This window comes from Bombina bombina, chromosome 4 (assembly GCF_027579735.1).
Source record: "Bombina bombina isolate aBomBom1 chromosome 4, aBomBom1.pri, whole genome shotgun sequence".
Classification (NCBI taxonomy): Eukaryota; Metazoa; Chordata; class Amphibia; order Anura; family Bombinatoridae; genus Bombina; species Bombina bombina.
Window position 1 is genome coordinate 1,003,336,688 of NC_069502.1, and position 15,499 is coordinate 1,003,352,186.

General features: G+C 42.3%; 1 protein-coding gene across 2 annotated transcripts in view; it reads left to right on the plus strand.

Annotated features, from left to right (window-relative positions):
• The window catches only part of AFTPH (aftiphilin), a 272,901-nt gene that overhangs the window by 223,943 nt on the left and 33,459 nt on the right, over window positions 1-15,499 (plus strand). For both annotated transcript variants that reach the window (XM_053712087.1, XM_053712088.1), the window contains one exon: window positions 2,866-2,989. In XM_053712087.1, coding sequence (XP_053568062.1) covers window positions 2,866-2,989 — 124 coding nt within the window. The remainder of the gene's footprint in view (window positions 1-2,865; window positions 2,990-15,499) is intronic.

Below are 15,499 nucleotides of genomic sequence, written 5' to 3' on the forward strand. Positions count from 1 at the left end.
CCGTCAACAAGGGTTCCCTTCTTGGGAACAATAATAGACTCCTTAGAAATGAGGATTTTTCTGACAGAGGCCAGAAAAACAAAACTTCTAGACTCTTGTCGGTTACTTCATTCCGTTCCTCTTCCTTCCATAGCTCAGTGCATGGAAGTGATCGGGTTGATGGTAGCGGCAATGGACATAGTTCCTTTTGCACGCATTCATCTAAGACCATTACAACTGTGCATGCTCAGTCAGTGGAATGGGGACTATACAGACTTGTCTCCGAAGATACAAGTAAATCAGAGGACCAGAGGCTCACTCCGTTGGTGGCTGTCCCTGGACAACCTGTCACGAGGGATGACATTCCGCAGACCAGAGTGGGTCATTGTCACGACCGACGCTAGTCTGATGGGCTGGGGCGCGGTCTGGGGATCCCTGAAAGCTCAGGGTCTTTGGTCTCGGGAAGAATCTCTTCTACCGATAAATATTCTGGAACTGAGAGCGATATTCAATGCTCTCAAGGCTTGGCCTCAGCTAGCGAGGGCCAAGTTCATACGGTTTCAATCAGACAACATGACAACTGTTGCGTACATCAACCATCAGGGGGGAACAAGGAGTTCCCTGGCGATGGAAGAAGTGACCAAAATCATTCTATGGGCGGAGTCTCACTCCTGCCACCTGTCTGCTATCCACATCCCAGGAGTGGAAAATTGGGAAGCGGATTTTCTGAGTCGTCAGACATTGCATCCGGGGGAGTGGGAACTCCATCCGGAAATCTTTGCCCAAGTCACTCAGCTGTGGGGCATTCCAGACATGGATCTGATGGCCTCTCGTCAGAACTTCAAAGTTCCTTGCTACGGGTCCAGATCCAGGGATCCCAAGGCGGCTCTAGTGGATGCACTAGTAGCACCTTGGACCTTCAAACTAGCTTATGTGTTCCCGCCGTTTCCTCTCATCCCCAGGCTGGTAGCCAGGATCAATCAGGAGAGGGCGTCGGTGATCTTGATAGCTCCTGCGTGGCCACGCAGGACTTGGTATGCAGATCTGGTGAATATGTCATCGGCTCCTCCTTGGAAGCTACCTTTGAGACGAGACCTTCTTGTTCAGGGTCCGTTCGAACATCCGAATCTGGTTTCACTCCAGCTGACTGCTTGGAGATTGAACGCTTGATCTTATCGAAGCGAGGATTCTCAGATTCTGTTATCGATACTCTTGTTCAGGCCAGAAAGCCTGTAACTAGAAAGATTTACCACAAAATTTGGAAAAAATATATCTGTTGGTGTGAATCTAAAGGATTCCCTTGGGACAAGGTTAAGATTCCTAGGATTCTATCCTTCCTTCAAGAAGGATTGGAAAAAGGATTATCTGCAAGTTCCCTGAAGGGACAGATTTCTGCCTTGTCTGTGTTACTTCACAAAAAGCTGGCCGCTGTGCCAGATGTTCAAGCCTTTGTTCAGGCTCTGGTTAGAATTAAGCCTGTTTACAAACCTTTGACTCCTCCTTGGAGTCTCAATTTAGTTCTTTCAGTTCTTCAGGGGGTTCCGTTTGAACCCTTGCATTCCGTTGATATTAAGTTATTATCTTGGAAAGTTTTGTTTTTAGTTGCAATTTCTTCTGCTAGAAGAGTTTCAGAATTATCTGCTCTGCAGTGTTCTACTCCTTATCTGGTGTTCCATGCAGATAAGGTGGTTTTACGTACTAAACCTGGTTTTCTTCCAAAAGTTGTTTCTAACAAAAACATTAACCAGGAGATTATCGTACCTTCTCTGTGTCCGAAACCAGTTTCAAAGAAGGAACGTTTGTTGCACAATTTGGATGTTGTTCGCGCTCTAAAATTCTATTTAGATGCTACAAAGGATTTTAGACAAACATCTTCCTTGTTTGTTGTTTATTCCGGTAAAAGGAGAGGTCAAAAAGCAACTTCTACCTCTCTCTCTTTTTGGATTAAAAGCATCATCAGATTGGCTTACGAGACTGCCGGACGGCAGCCTCCCGAAAGAATCACAGCTCATTCCACTAGGGCTGTGGCTTCCACATGGGCCTTCAAGAACGAGGCTTCTGTTGATCAGATATGTAGGGCAGCGACTTGGTCTTCACTGCACACTTTTACCAAATTTTACAAGTTTGATACTTTTGCTTCTTCTGAGGCTATTTTTGGGAGAAAGGTTTTGCAAGCCGTGGTGCCTTCCATTTAGGTGACCTGATTTGCTCCCTCCCTTCATCCGTGTCCTAAAGCTTTGGTATTGGTTCCCACAAGTAAGGATGACGCCGTGGACCGGACACACCTATGTTGGAGAAAACAGAATTTATGTTTACCTGATAAATTACTTTCTCCAACGGTGTGTCCGGTCCACGGCCCGCCCTGGTTTTTTTAATCAGGTCTGATAATTTATTTTCTTTAACTACAGTCACCACGGTACCATATGGTTTCTCCTATGCAAATATTCCTCCTTAACGTCGGTCGAATGACTGGGGTAGGCGGAGCCTAGGAGGGATCATGTGACCAGCTTTGCTGGGCTCTTTGCCATTTCCTGTTGGGGAAGAGAATATCCCACAAGTAAGGATGACGCCGTGGACCGGACACACCGTTGGAGAAAGTAATTTATCAGGTAAACATAAATTCTGTTTTTTCCGATTGTATCTTCCCATCATTTCTGTTAAATTTAATTTCTGTATATATTTTTTATTAAGTCAGGCAAAATGAGTATCTGATTATGGGAAGGGCTTTATCTTCAATTTGATTTCTTGTGTCAAATGTCAGAAAGGCATTGTGGGACTCAGGTGTTTAAAGAAGTTCAAGGAATTTACCTCTGGTGTGTGTGTGTGTCGTGATACTGTAATAGCTTTTAGTTCTGCTGTTCACTGATTATAATTTTATACCATAAGGTGTGGACCCCGAGTTGTATGAACTGACAACCTCAAAACTGGATTACTCCAATGCAAGCAACAAAGTAACAGATGCTTTTGCCAGACTAATGTCTACAGCAGAGACAACAAGCACATCTGCAAGGTAAATAGTGGTATCCAAATTTATGTAAAAAAAAATACAAGATCGCAAGTGTGATTCCTTAGACCTCAAAAAAGCCACACTATACTGCCATGGAGAAGTTGTGTGTGTGTGGTTGGGTATCAAGCAATATGTGCAATACATGTAATACATTGAGTGGCAGATATAGGGGATGTTTGAGGTAGAGAACCAAGAAATGAAGAACATTGGAAGCTGTTTGCAGTCTTTTCTATCTTGGTGCAGCCTACAGAGGAGTCATTTTGACCTCTTCCCATCAACTGGTCTAAAGATAAATGTCAACAGGTGCAATTACATGGTTTAAAGTGTTTTAGACTTACTAGAATTATGTTGTGGGGCGGATGTGATGGCATCAAGAGTGTTGCACATTATTTTGATTCTCATACTAATTAATAAACAATATCATTTTATTGTCCCTAAAGGGACAGGAAAGTCAAAATAAAACTTTAATGACTCAGATTACGTATTTTTAAACAACTTCTATTATCTGATATGCTTTGTTCTCCTGATATCCTTTGTTGAAAGCATACCTAAGTTGACTTGTGCACTACTGGGAGCTAGCTTCCGGTTAGTGGCTGAACTTATATGCCTCTTGCTGTTGGATCGCCTGATGTGTTCAGCTAAGTTATCTCCCAGTAGCGCATTGCTCCTCCTTCAAGAAAGTATCCTAAGAGAATTAAGGAAATGTGATAATAAAAGAAAATGGGAAACTTGTTTAAAAATACATGTTCTATCTGAATCATAAAAGAAAAATGTTGGGTTTTATGTCAAAAAATCCTTGAAAAAAGGATTATATTTATTCCAATAATATATCACTTACAAAAACAGACTCCATAACTATAAAAATCTGTCAGACAGCATATCAAGTACTTATTGACACTTAAAATGGTCATGCCTCGCGCCCTTACATGACCAGCTGATCAAGCACACACTGTCACACCATTTATCTTCTCATCTTGTGTACATTTTTGGTTATACATTTTTTTTCTTTTCAAGAAGGCGGGGGGTATAGCCAAAGTCACACAACGTCCTCAGATTGAGGGACACAAGGGAGAACAGTGTAAACACGTACCCAAAGAGGTGCTAAAAGAGACATACTTTGAAGGGAAAAAAAAAAGTAAACAACCCCTTTAAATACTAAAGGCAAGGAGAAAAGTTAGCTTAAGCACGATTTTACAATTGTTGCCACTCCTAATCCAGCTCCATTTAGATGGACATAATACAGCAAACTTATATGAAAAAAATGGAGGGCGCTACAAAGCCAAAAGTCAAAAAACTAATTTATTCAGAGACACTGCATAATTTAAAAAAAACACAATAAAATAGGGACGTCTCCTCTACGAATAGAAAAATACATTCAATTATCCATAAATAAAAAATAAATAAAGAACCTCTCTATACCACCATAAATAAGTGAATATGAAAGTCTTGATAAAAGTTCAAGCACATATATGCGACATTCGTGGTAATTGTTGCACAGTCACCTGTATTCGTGGTAATTACACAGTCACCTGTATCACTTGAAAACAACAGATCCTTTGCAAGTATATTAGCTTTGCGTCACTGGTCAGTAGACAATGTATACACAGCTACCTGTATCAATACATGGAATGAAAACAGTGATCTTTTACAAGCATTTCTTGCTTTACACCACTTGCCTTCTGGAAACTGATAGAGCGATCTCACTCTCCCCTGGGCTCTTAATCCTCTGGTCTTTCAGGTGTTGGCTTTGATTTTTCTTTTTGATGGAAAGACTTCTGATTGTAAAGTGCAGAGTGAGATGTTGAGTTAAAATAGAAGAAAACAAAGGACAAAACGCCCGCTCTTAGCATGTATCACACGCAGGTATTGCAAGGTACCTAGGCTGCAGCTTTGAAAAAAAGGTTTGCAGGAAAATGGCTTCTACGCGTTTCACCCATTGCTTGGACTTTCTCAAGATAACAGCTGTTCTTGAAGACTGAATTTAAAAATCCTCCACTCTGGCGGGGCTTGGCCGGTCTGGAAGATGGCTGTGTGATTCAGTAGCTCCCATGCCCTGAAACCCCAAACCCAGCCTTTATAGTAAGCATCGACAACAGACAACTAAAAAATAAGGAGACACATCTCATGTCACAACAAAGATTCTAATAGCGGAGCCAGAAAAAGAATAACCGCAAACTGCAAGGAGACTTCGCACTGCAATCAGCGTTACGCAGATCAGAAGGCCGCAAACATAAGGGAACAAGCCGTTGACTGCACACACACATACCCACGAAGCAGCGAAGCATATCCCCCCCAACGGCATAAAGCAATCACACGAAGCCGCGGGACACACAGAAGGAGAGGAGGCGGTAAGGAAGTCCCGGCATTGAAAAACGGAGCCGCGATCCCACGTGGCCTACCGTTATCGAAAGAGACACAGCGCTACGGACAGGGGTAAGACTGCATACGCAGTAGAAAGTTTAGTAAGAAAACAGGCACTAAATGAAGCGACGAAACAAGTACAATTAAAGCCCAATTTAAGCAAAGTAAGCAGCACATAAGGCAGTACCTAAGACAAACAGGGCCCTAAGCCTATAACCATCAGCACCATTGTTAAATAAGGACACCACAAGAAGGTACACAGCCCACATCCCTGAAAAGATATTGCAAGATAGCCAGGCTGAAAGGGAGGAAAAACAGGAAATAAGGGGGCAAAAAAGAGTGATAAGCAGACATATCAACCCCCATCCCTTAAGCACGATACTCAGCTGCAAATGAGAAAAAGACTTTATTAACACAGAGGTGGGAAATAGCTGGAACTTGGACAGAGCGGATAGAGTAATACAGGGGAAAACAAAACAGCAGAGAAAAGAAAGACGACGCCACAGCACATCCTGACTGCATATACCACATAACTATACTCCTGTTTGCACTGTCCTGGTGAAATGCCAGGCCGTAAGCCTAACAAAACTGAAAACACGCCACGCTCTAGAATGTTACAGCATTACTTGAAACCAATTGAAACATTGTTAGAGAGCTCACAGGCCACCACTAACAAAGGCCCAAAAATGGAGATAATGGTAGAAGAAGCAACCAGGCCACATGACAGCACTATCCTCACAAGAGAGGATATCCTACCATTGTGCACCAAGAATGATCTCAAAGAGATAGTAGCAGAAGTGAAAAACTGGTACGGCGAACTAAAGAGAGATATATCAAGAGTAACACAGAGAGTCACAACATTGGAAGAGAGCCTCAACAACATGGATACAGACATTCAACACATGTCACGGATGGTATATGACCAGGAAGAGACCATAGGCCACCTCATGGAAAAAGTTGAAGACATGGACAACAGGGGAAGGAGAAATAATTTAAGGATACGTGGTATCCCTGAAACAATCCAACAAGTAGCACTCGAGGGCTGCCTACAAGATTTATTTAGAACAGTTAAGGGCGACAACTGTGCTCCAGATATGACAATTGAAAGAGCACACAGAGCACTACGGGCTAAGCCTCCTCCCAAAGCACCACCGAGAGACGTAATACTCAAATTATTAAACTTTAAAGACAAAGAAGAAATAATGAGACATGCCAGACTGAAACAAAATATTACACACGCGGGAAACCGCATACAGATTTTTCAAGACCTCAGCCCAATCACCCTTCAAAAGAGGAGAGAGCTGAGCTACATCACAAAGACCCTAAGAGATCACAAGATTGCCTACAGATGGGGCTTCCCGGTCAGCATCATAGCAAGCAAAGACAACTCTACAGTGATTTTTAAACACAAGGAAGACCTCCCTCACTTTTGTGAAGTCCTGAAAATCAACATACATCAGCTGGAAACCGCAGAACTTGATGAAACAAGAAACACAGGGCGTGGGAACAATCCACGCATATCCCAGAAGAAAGATCCACATCACTCAGAGAAAACTGCACAGCTTGAAATGTCGGAGGAGGAAGATTCTACATCGACCACCTGACTTTATAAATGTCTTTGTAAGGACTATAACAGTATGAACGTTGACTCAGAACAGACGAAATAAGGTCGTATGCTTACAATGTTTAATCTTTTATATGATTCTTTTTTTACAGGTTGGGTTTGGGGGCAGGGATACTGCCTCAATTGTATTGTTTTGTTACACACCAAATTTTAATGTTAATTGTAACACAGTGTTTTAGTTCAAGTTAGAGATTTTGTTAGCTTAGACATCTCAACGAAGTTAACGACAAGCATAGTAGGGAAGAGAAGGCCAGAGGAGGGGCTATCTCACGTCCTGGTGGCCACAATATAACAAAGCACATAAATAGATTTCTCCAACACAACACAACTATAGCTCCTTAACATAAGATAGCACTAGATAACAACAGCGCCACCGAGTGCCTGACTCCTTAACACATAAACTACTACCATCAGATAAATAAATAGCCATACAGGCTGAAACAAATAACCAATATCCATATCACTAAGAGGCAGGTAGGAGAGGGACATTGAAGATTAGAGATGTAGTGAACCGCAACAACATGCAGCCTAGAAGACTTAAAATATTATCCATAAATGCGAAGGGCCTAAACAGCCCAGAGAAACGTTCCATAGCATTCAATCAGATGCATAAAGACATGGGGGACATACTGTACATTCAAGAGACCCACTTTAAGAAGGGAAGGGAACCCAAGTTTATTAGCAGTAGGTATAAAACAGCTTTCACAGCATCAGGGCCCACGAAAAAAGGAGGGGTGGGCATTTTTCTGAGAAACAACATTCAATTTACCCCGACTAATGTCATTAAAGACCCCAAAGGAGCTTACTTGCTGGTGACGGGCTTACTCTTCAACACGCAGACTACACTAGTTAATATTTATCTGCCAAACATAGGTCAACAAACCCTGTTCAAACAAATTGCCCAACTAATAATGGAACACTCTAGGGGGATTATCCTGCTATGTGGGGATTTTAACACGCCACTAGACCCGACACAAGACACGTCAATGGGCAGGACCAGCACATCACACAGGGTGATAAAATCCATAAACTCACAACTACAACAACTCAAACTACACGACGTATGGAGGACACAGCACCCACATACAAGGGACTATACATTCTATTCACACCCGCACATCCTATTCACTAGAATAGACTATATTATCACAGACCAAATAGGACTAGCACTAGTAGATGATTCCACAATCATGCCGACCACCTGGTCAGACCACGCTCCAGTACAATGCACAATCAGATGGCAAAGTATACCACCCACACCGTTTATGTGGAGACTGGATGAACACATGCTGGACAGCCCACTGACACGTATGGAACTGGACAGTACCTTAGGCCATTATTTTAGGGAAAACACGAGGACACAAATATGTCAGTAGTGTGGGAAGCACATAAATGCGTTCTAAGGGGGGAATTCATAAGACATAAGGCCAGAGACAATAAAAATAAAAGACAGTACGCAAACTCCATGACCTCACAAATCAGATACTGGGAAAACGAGCTAAAGAGACAACCCACAGACACTGACACACTAGACAACTTAAACAAAACTAAAGCAGAATACAATAATTACCTAATAAAGGAATATCAGAGAAAGGCAACCAAGTTGCAGCAAAGATACTTCGATGTAAACGACAAAACAGGATCCTCCCTAGCGAAAGCTCTAAGGAGACGGCAACTAGACTCACAAGTATACAAAATGATAGACACGTCAGGACACATACAAAAAGACAGCGTACAAATAGCAGACATTTTCAAACAGTACTATGAAAACCTATACAATATACAGACAGAGAGCACACAAACCGACATAGATAGGTTCCTAGCTGACACACAGCTCAAAGAACTGAGCAGTGAAAACGCAGAATCATTAGAGACTCCAATAACACCAGAAGAAATAAAAACAGCAATCAAACACTTGCCAAATGGCAAAAGCCCAGGCCCAGACGGCTTAAGCATTAAATACTACAAAACGTTCATACATCAATTACTAACTCCACTAACCAAACTTTTTAACTCCCTACTTGACGAAAAAGGCTTCACAGAACATATGCTAGAAGCACACATTACAGTTCTCCCCAAACCAGGGAAGCCACCGGACAAGCCTGAAAGCTACAGACCCATCTCACTCCTTAACTCAGATATCAAAATATTCGCCAAAATACTAGCCACGAGAATAAATAAATATCTCCCTGACCTGGTCCACACAGACCAGGTGGGATTCATACCAGGCCGGGAAGCACGTGACAATACACTCAGGACCTTTCAACTGATTTCATACGCGCAATTAAACAACATACCAATGGCCCTCATCTCAACAGACGCGGAGAAAGCGTTCGATAGGGTTAATTGGCAGTTCCTCAATTCAGTGCTCCGCAAAATGAAATTTGGCGACAGGTTCATCCGACTGATTTTCACCTTATACAGAGCACCCACTGCAAAAATAAAAGTAAACGGGCTTCTCTCGGAGAAGCTCATGATCAGAAATGGCACTAGACAGGGATGCCCACTTTCCCCGATACTTTTCGCACTCACTATAGAAGTACTTGCCCAGAGAATTAGGGACGACAGGCTGATTACGGGACTAGATATTGCACCCAGACACTACAAACTGGCGCTTTATGCCGACGACGTCCTACTCACACTGACAAATATAGACACTTCCCTACCCAGGGCATTAGATCTTTTTAACGCATATGGAAGGGTATCGAACTTCCAACTGAACCTCACTAAATCAGAAATATTAAACATAACGTGCACTAAGGAAATCATAGGCAACACACTACAGAGATGCCAACTCAGACAACAAGACACAAAAATGAAGTACTTGGGTATCTACATGTCACCAAACCAGCAAGAGGTATTCCAGGCAAACTATAAACAACTAGAGAGAGAACTAATAGCTGATATGTCTAACTGGAAAACCAAAACAATATCATGGTTGGGGAGGATAAACGTCATTAAGATGAACATTATGCCAAGAATTCTATATCTACTACAAACAACACCCATACCCCTCCCACACAATTACTTAAATAAAATACAAACACAAGAGAGGATATCCTACCATTGTGCACCAAGAATGATCTCAAAGAGATAGTAGCAGAAGTGAAAAACTGGTACGGCGAACTAAAGAGAGATATATCAAGAGTAACACAGAGAGTCACAACATTGGAAGAGAGCCTCAACAACATGGATACAGACATTCAACACATGTCACGGATGGTATATGACCAGGAAGAGACCATAGGCCACCTCATGGAAAAAGTTGAAGACATGGACAACAGGGGAAGGAGAAATAATTTAAGGATACGTGGTATCCCTGAAACAATCCAACAAGTAGCACTCGAGGGCTGCCTACAAGATTTATTTAGAACAGTTAAGGGCGACAACTGTGCTCCAGATATGACAATTGAAAGAGCACACAGAGCACTACGGGCTAAGCCTCCTCCCAAAGCACCACCGAGAGACGTAATACTCAAATTATTAAACTTTAAAGACAAAGAAGAAATAATGAGACATGCCAGACTGAAACAAAATATTACACACGCGGGAAACCGCATACAGATTTTTCAAGACCTCAGCCCAATCACCCTTCAAAAGAGGAGAGAGCTGAGCTACATCACAAAGACCCTAAGAGATCACAAGATTGCCTACAGATGGGGCTTCCCGGTCAGCATCATAGCAAGCAAAGACAACTCTACGGTGATTTTTAAACACAAGGAAGACCTCCCTCACTTTTGTGAAGTCCTGAAAATCAACATACATCAGCTGGAAACCGCAGAACTTGATGAAACAAGAAACACAGGGCGTGGGAACAATCCACGCATATCCCAGAAGAAAGATCCACATCACTCAGAGAAAACTGCACAGCTTGAAATGTCGGAGGAGGAAGATTCTACATCGACCACCTGACTTTATAAATGTCTTTGTAAGGACTATAACAGTATGAACGTTGACTCAGAACAGACGAAATAAGGTCGTATGCTTACAATGTTTAATCTTTTATATGATTCTTTTTTTACAGGTTGGGTTTGGGGGCAGGGATACTGCCTCAATTGTATTGTTTTGTTACACACCAAATTTTAATGTTAATTGTAACACAGTGTTTTAGTTCAAGTTAGAGATTTTGTTAGCTTAGACATCTCAACGAAGTTAACGACAAGCATAGTAGGGAAGAGAAGGCCAGAGGAGGGGCTATCTCACGTCCTGGTGGCCACAATATAACAAAGCACATAAATAGATTTCTCCAACACAACACAACTATAGCTCCTTAACATAAGATAGCACTAGATAACAACAGCGCCACCGAGTGCCTGACTCCTTAACACATAAACTACTACCATCAGATAAATAAATAGCCATACAGGCTGAAACAAATAACCAATATCCATATCACTAAGAGGCAGGTAGGAGAGGGACATTGAAGATTAGAGATGTAGTGAACCGCAACAACATGCAGCCTAGAAGACTTAAAATATTATCCATAAATGCGAAGGGCCTAAACAGCCCAGAGAAACGTTCCATAGCATTCAATCAGATGCATAAAGACATGGGGGACATACTGTACATTCAAGAGACCCACTTTAAGAAGGGAAGGGAACCCAAGTTTATTAGCAGTAGGTATAAAACAGCTTTCACAGCATCAGGGCCCACGAAAAAAGGAGGGGTGGGCATTTTTCTGAGAAACAACATTCAATTTACCCCGACTAATGTCATTAAAGACCCCAAAGGAGCTTACTTGCTGGTGACGGGCTTACTCTTCAACACGCAGACTACACTAGTTAATATTTATCTGCCAAACATAGGTCAACAAACCCTGTTCAAACAAATTGCCCAACTAATAATGGAACACTCTAGGGGGATTATCCTGCTATGTGGGGATTTTAACACGCCACTAGACCCGACACAAGACACGTCAATGGGCAGGACCAGCACATCACACAGGGTGATAAAATCCATAAACTCACAACTACAACAACTCAAACTACACGACGTATGGAGGACACAGCACCCACATACAAGGGACTATACATTCTATTCACACCCGCACAGCCTATTCACTAGAATAGACTATATTATCACAGACCAAATAGGACTAGCACTAGTAGATGATTCCACAATCATGCCGACCACCTGGTCAGACCACGCTCCAGTACAATGCACAATCAGATGGCAAAGTATACCACCCACACCGTTTATGTGGAGACTGGATGAACACATGCTGGACAGCCCACTGACACGTATGGAACTGGACAGTACCTTAGGCCATTATTTTAGGGAAAACACGAGGACACAAATATGTCAGTAGTGTGGGAAGCACATAAATGCGTTCTAAGGGGGGAATTCATAAGACATAAGGCCAGAGACAATAAAAATAAAAGACAGTACGCAAACTCCATGACCTCACAAATCAGATACTGGGAAAACGAGCTAAAGAGACAACCCACAGACACTGACACACTAGACAACTTAAACAAAACTAAAGCAGAATACAATAATTACCTAATAAAGGAATATCAGAGAAAGGCAACCAAGTTGCAGCAAAGATACTTCGATGTAAACGACAAAACAGGATCCTCCCTAGCGAAAGCTCTAAGGAGACGGCAACTAGACTCACAAGTATACAAAATGATAGACACGTCAGGACACATACAAAAAGACAGCGTACAAATAGCAGACATTTTCAAACAGTACTATGAAAACCTATACAATATACAGACAGAGAGCACACAAACCGACATAGATAGGTTCCTAGCTGACACACAGCTCAAAGAACTGAGCAGTGAAAACGCAGAATCATTAGAGACTCCAATAACACCAGAAGAAATAAAAACAGCAATCAAACACTTGCCAAATGGCAAAAGCCCAGGCCCAGACGGCTTAAGCATTAAATACTACAAAACGTTCATACATCAATTACTAACTCCACTAACCAAACTTTTTAACTCCCTACTTGACGAAAAAGGCTTCACAGAACATATGCTAGAAGCACACATTACAGTTCTCCCCAAACCAGGGAAGCCACCGGACAAGCCTGAAAGCTACAGACCCATCTCACTCCTTAACTCAGATATCAAAATATTCGCCAAAATACTAGCCACGAGAATAAATAAATATCTCCCTTACCTGGTCCACACAGACCAGGTGGGATTCATACCAGGCCGGGAAGCACGTGACAATACACTCAGGACCTTTCAACTGATTTCATACGCGCAATTAAACAACATACCAATGGCCCTCATCTCAACAGACGCGGAGAAAGCGTTCGATAGGGTTAATTGGCAGTTCCTCAATTCAGTGCTCCGCAAAATGAAATTTGGCGACAGGTTCATCCGACTGATTTTCACCTTATACAGAGCACCCACTGCAAAAATAAAAGTAAACGGGCTTCTCTCGGAGAAGCTCATGATCAGAAATGGCACTAGACAGGGATGCCCACTTTCCCCGATACTTTTCGCACTCACTATAGAAGTACTTGCCCAGAGAATTAGGGACGACAGGCTGATTACGGGACTAGATATTGCACCCAGACACTACAAACTGGCGCTTTATGCCGACGACGTCCTACTCACACTGACAAATATAGACACTTCCCTACCCAGGGCATTAGATCTTTTTAACGCATATGGAAGGGTATCGAACTTCCAACTGAACCTCACTAAATCAGAAATATTAAACATAACGTGCACTAAGGAAATCATAGGCAACACACTACAGAGATGCCAACTCAGACAACAAGACACAAAAATGAAGTACTTGGGTATCTACATGTCACCAAACCAGCAAGAGGTATTCCAGGCAAACTATAAACAACTAGAGAGAGAACTAATAGCTGATATGTCTAACTGGAAAACCAAAACAATATCATGGTTGGGGAGGATAAACGTCATTAAGATGAACATTATGCCAAGAATTCTATATCTACTACAAACAACACCCATACCCCTCCCACACAATTACTTAAATAAAATACAAACACTAATAGAACAGTATGTATGGGGCGGCATTAGACCTTGCATCCCCAAGAAAACACTCTACTTACCAAGGGACAGGGGAGGACTGGGTTTACCAAACTTGGAGAAATACAAGCAGGCAATCACTCTACGCATCCTGTTGGACTGGTGCTGTAATGACCAGAATAAAGCGTGGGTGCAACTGGACCGAGCCATGTTAGGCACGGGTAACGCGGGAGGCATGGCTTGGCTAGCTAGAAAAGACAGACCACAAGTAACAGAACTGCACCCACTGTATATAGACTTTTTTCATAACTGGGACAAACTTCTTAACACATCGGTAAACATATCCACACAGACCTCGCCCCTGACACCCATATGCCAGAACCCTGCATTGCCGTGGAATTATAAGGAACCCGACATGACAATAAACATTTCATACGGGAAAAGGGCACTCACAGCTTTGATGGAGGGAGGTAGACTGGGAACACTCGAACAACTAAAAGAAAACGAAGTAGGCCGTAACATGAATTGGCTGACACACTCACAGTTAAACCATTTCCTGACAACACATAACCAAAAACACAACCTAACCAGACAAACCACCACATACGAGAAACTATGCCTGAGGGACACACCGACAGACCATGCAATATCGATACTATATAAGCTACTTATAGTTGAGGACGCCCATACGCTGCCAACCTTTACCAGGGCATGGGAAAAGGAATTAAACCTGGAAATTGAGCCACAGGAATGGCTGGCAGCATTCCAAACTACAAAAAAATCCTCAATTTCTGCCAGAATTCAGGAGTCAAGCTATAAATTCCTATCAAGGTGGTACCTCACACCAGTCAGGTTAAAACAAATATATAAAACTACCACAGGGAAGTGCTGGAGGGAATGTGTGGGCGAAGGTACACTAGCACATATATGGTGGGATTGCCCAAGCCTAGACAGTTATTGGACGGAGATACTGGAGTATATCAGGCTAGCAACAGGGAAAGCACTAGAGAATAGTCCCAAGACACTACTGTTTTTTTCCCTGCCCAATCTGGAAAATAAGGCTGCAGCCGCACTCAGATTAGTTATGTTGAACGGGGCAAAAACATTAATTCCGAAAAATTGGAAAAGCAAAACAGTGCCATCGGTTGAGGAATGGATGAGACAAGTGGAAACTTTACTGCACCTAGAAAGATATCACCACATGCAGGCAAACACATTAGACATGCATGAATATATGCTAATGAGATGGAAGGAATGTCAGAACCCGGAGGCCACCAGATTATAACCTCATAGGTTTAGAATTCACGATGTAGTGCCAGGCTAGAGATAGAAAAGAAAAGTAGCTTACACACATTCTATTGGGACTAAGATCCCAAAGAAAATGGATCACATCCAAATATTGAAATAAAGGCTATTACAAACCAGATGGGTGGGACGGACACCCACTCCTCTATTTAGATTTAACACTTTAAACCTAACACAACACATCGAAAGTTACAATCTAGATACACTAAATCTTACAGAAAATTCCGTTTGCTTACCATTGTTTGAATAAACAGTTAAATATGG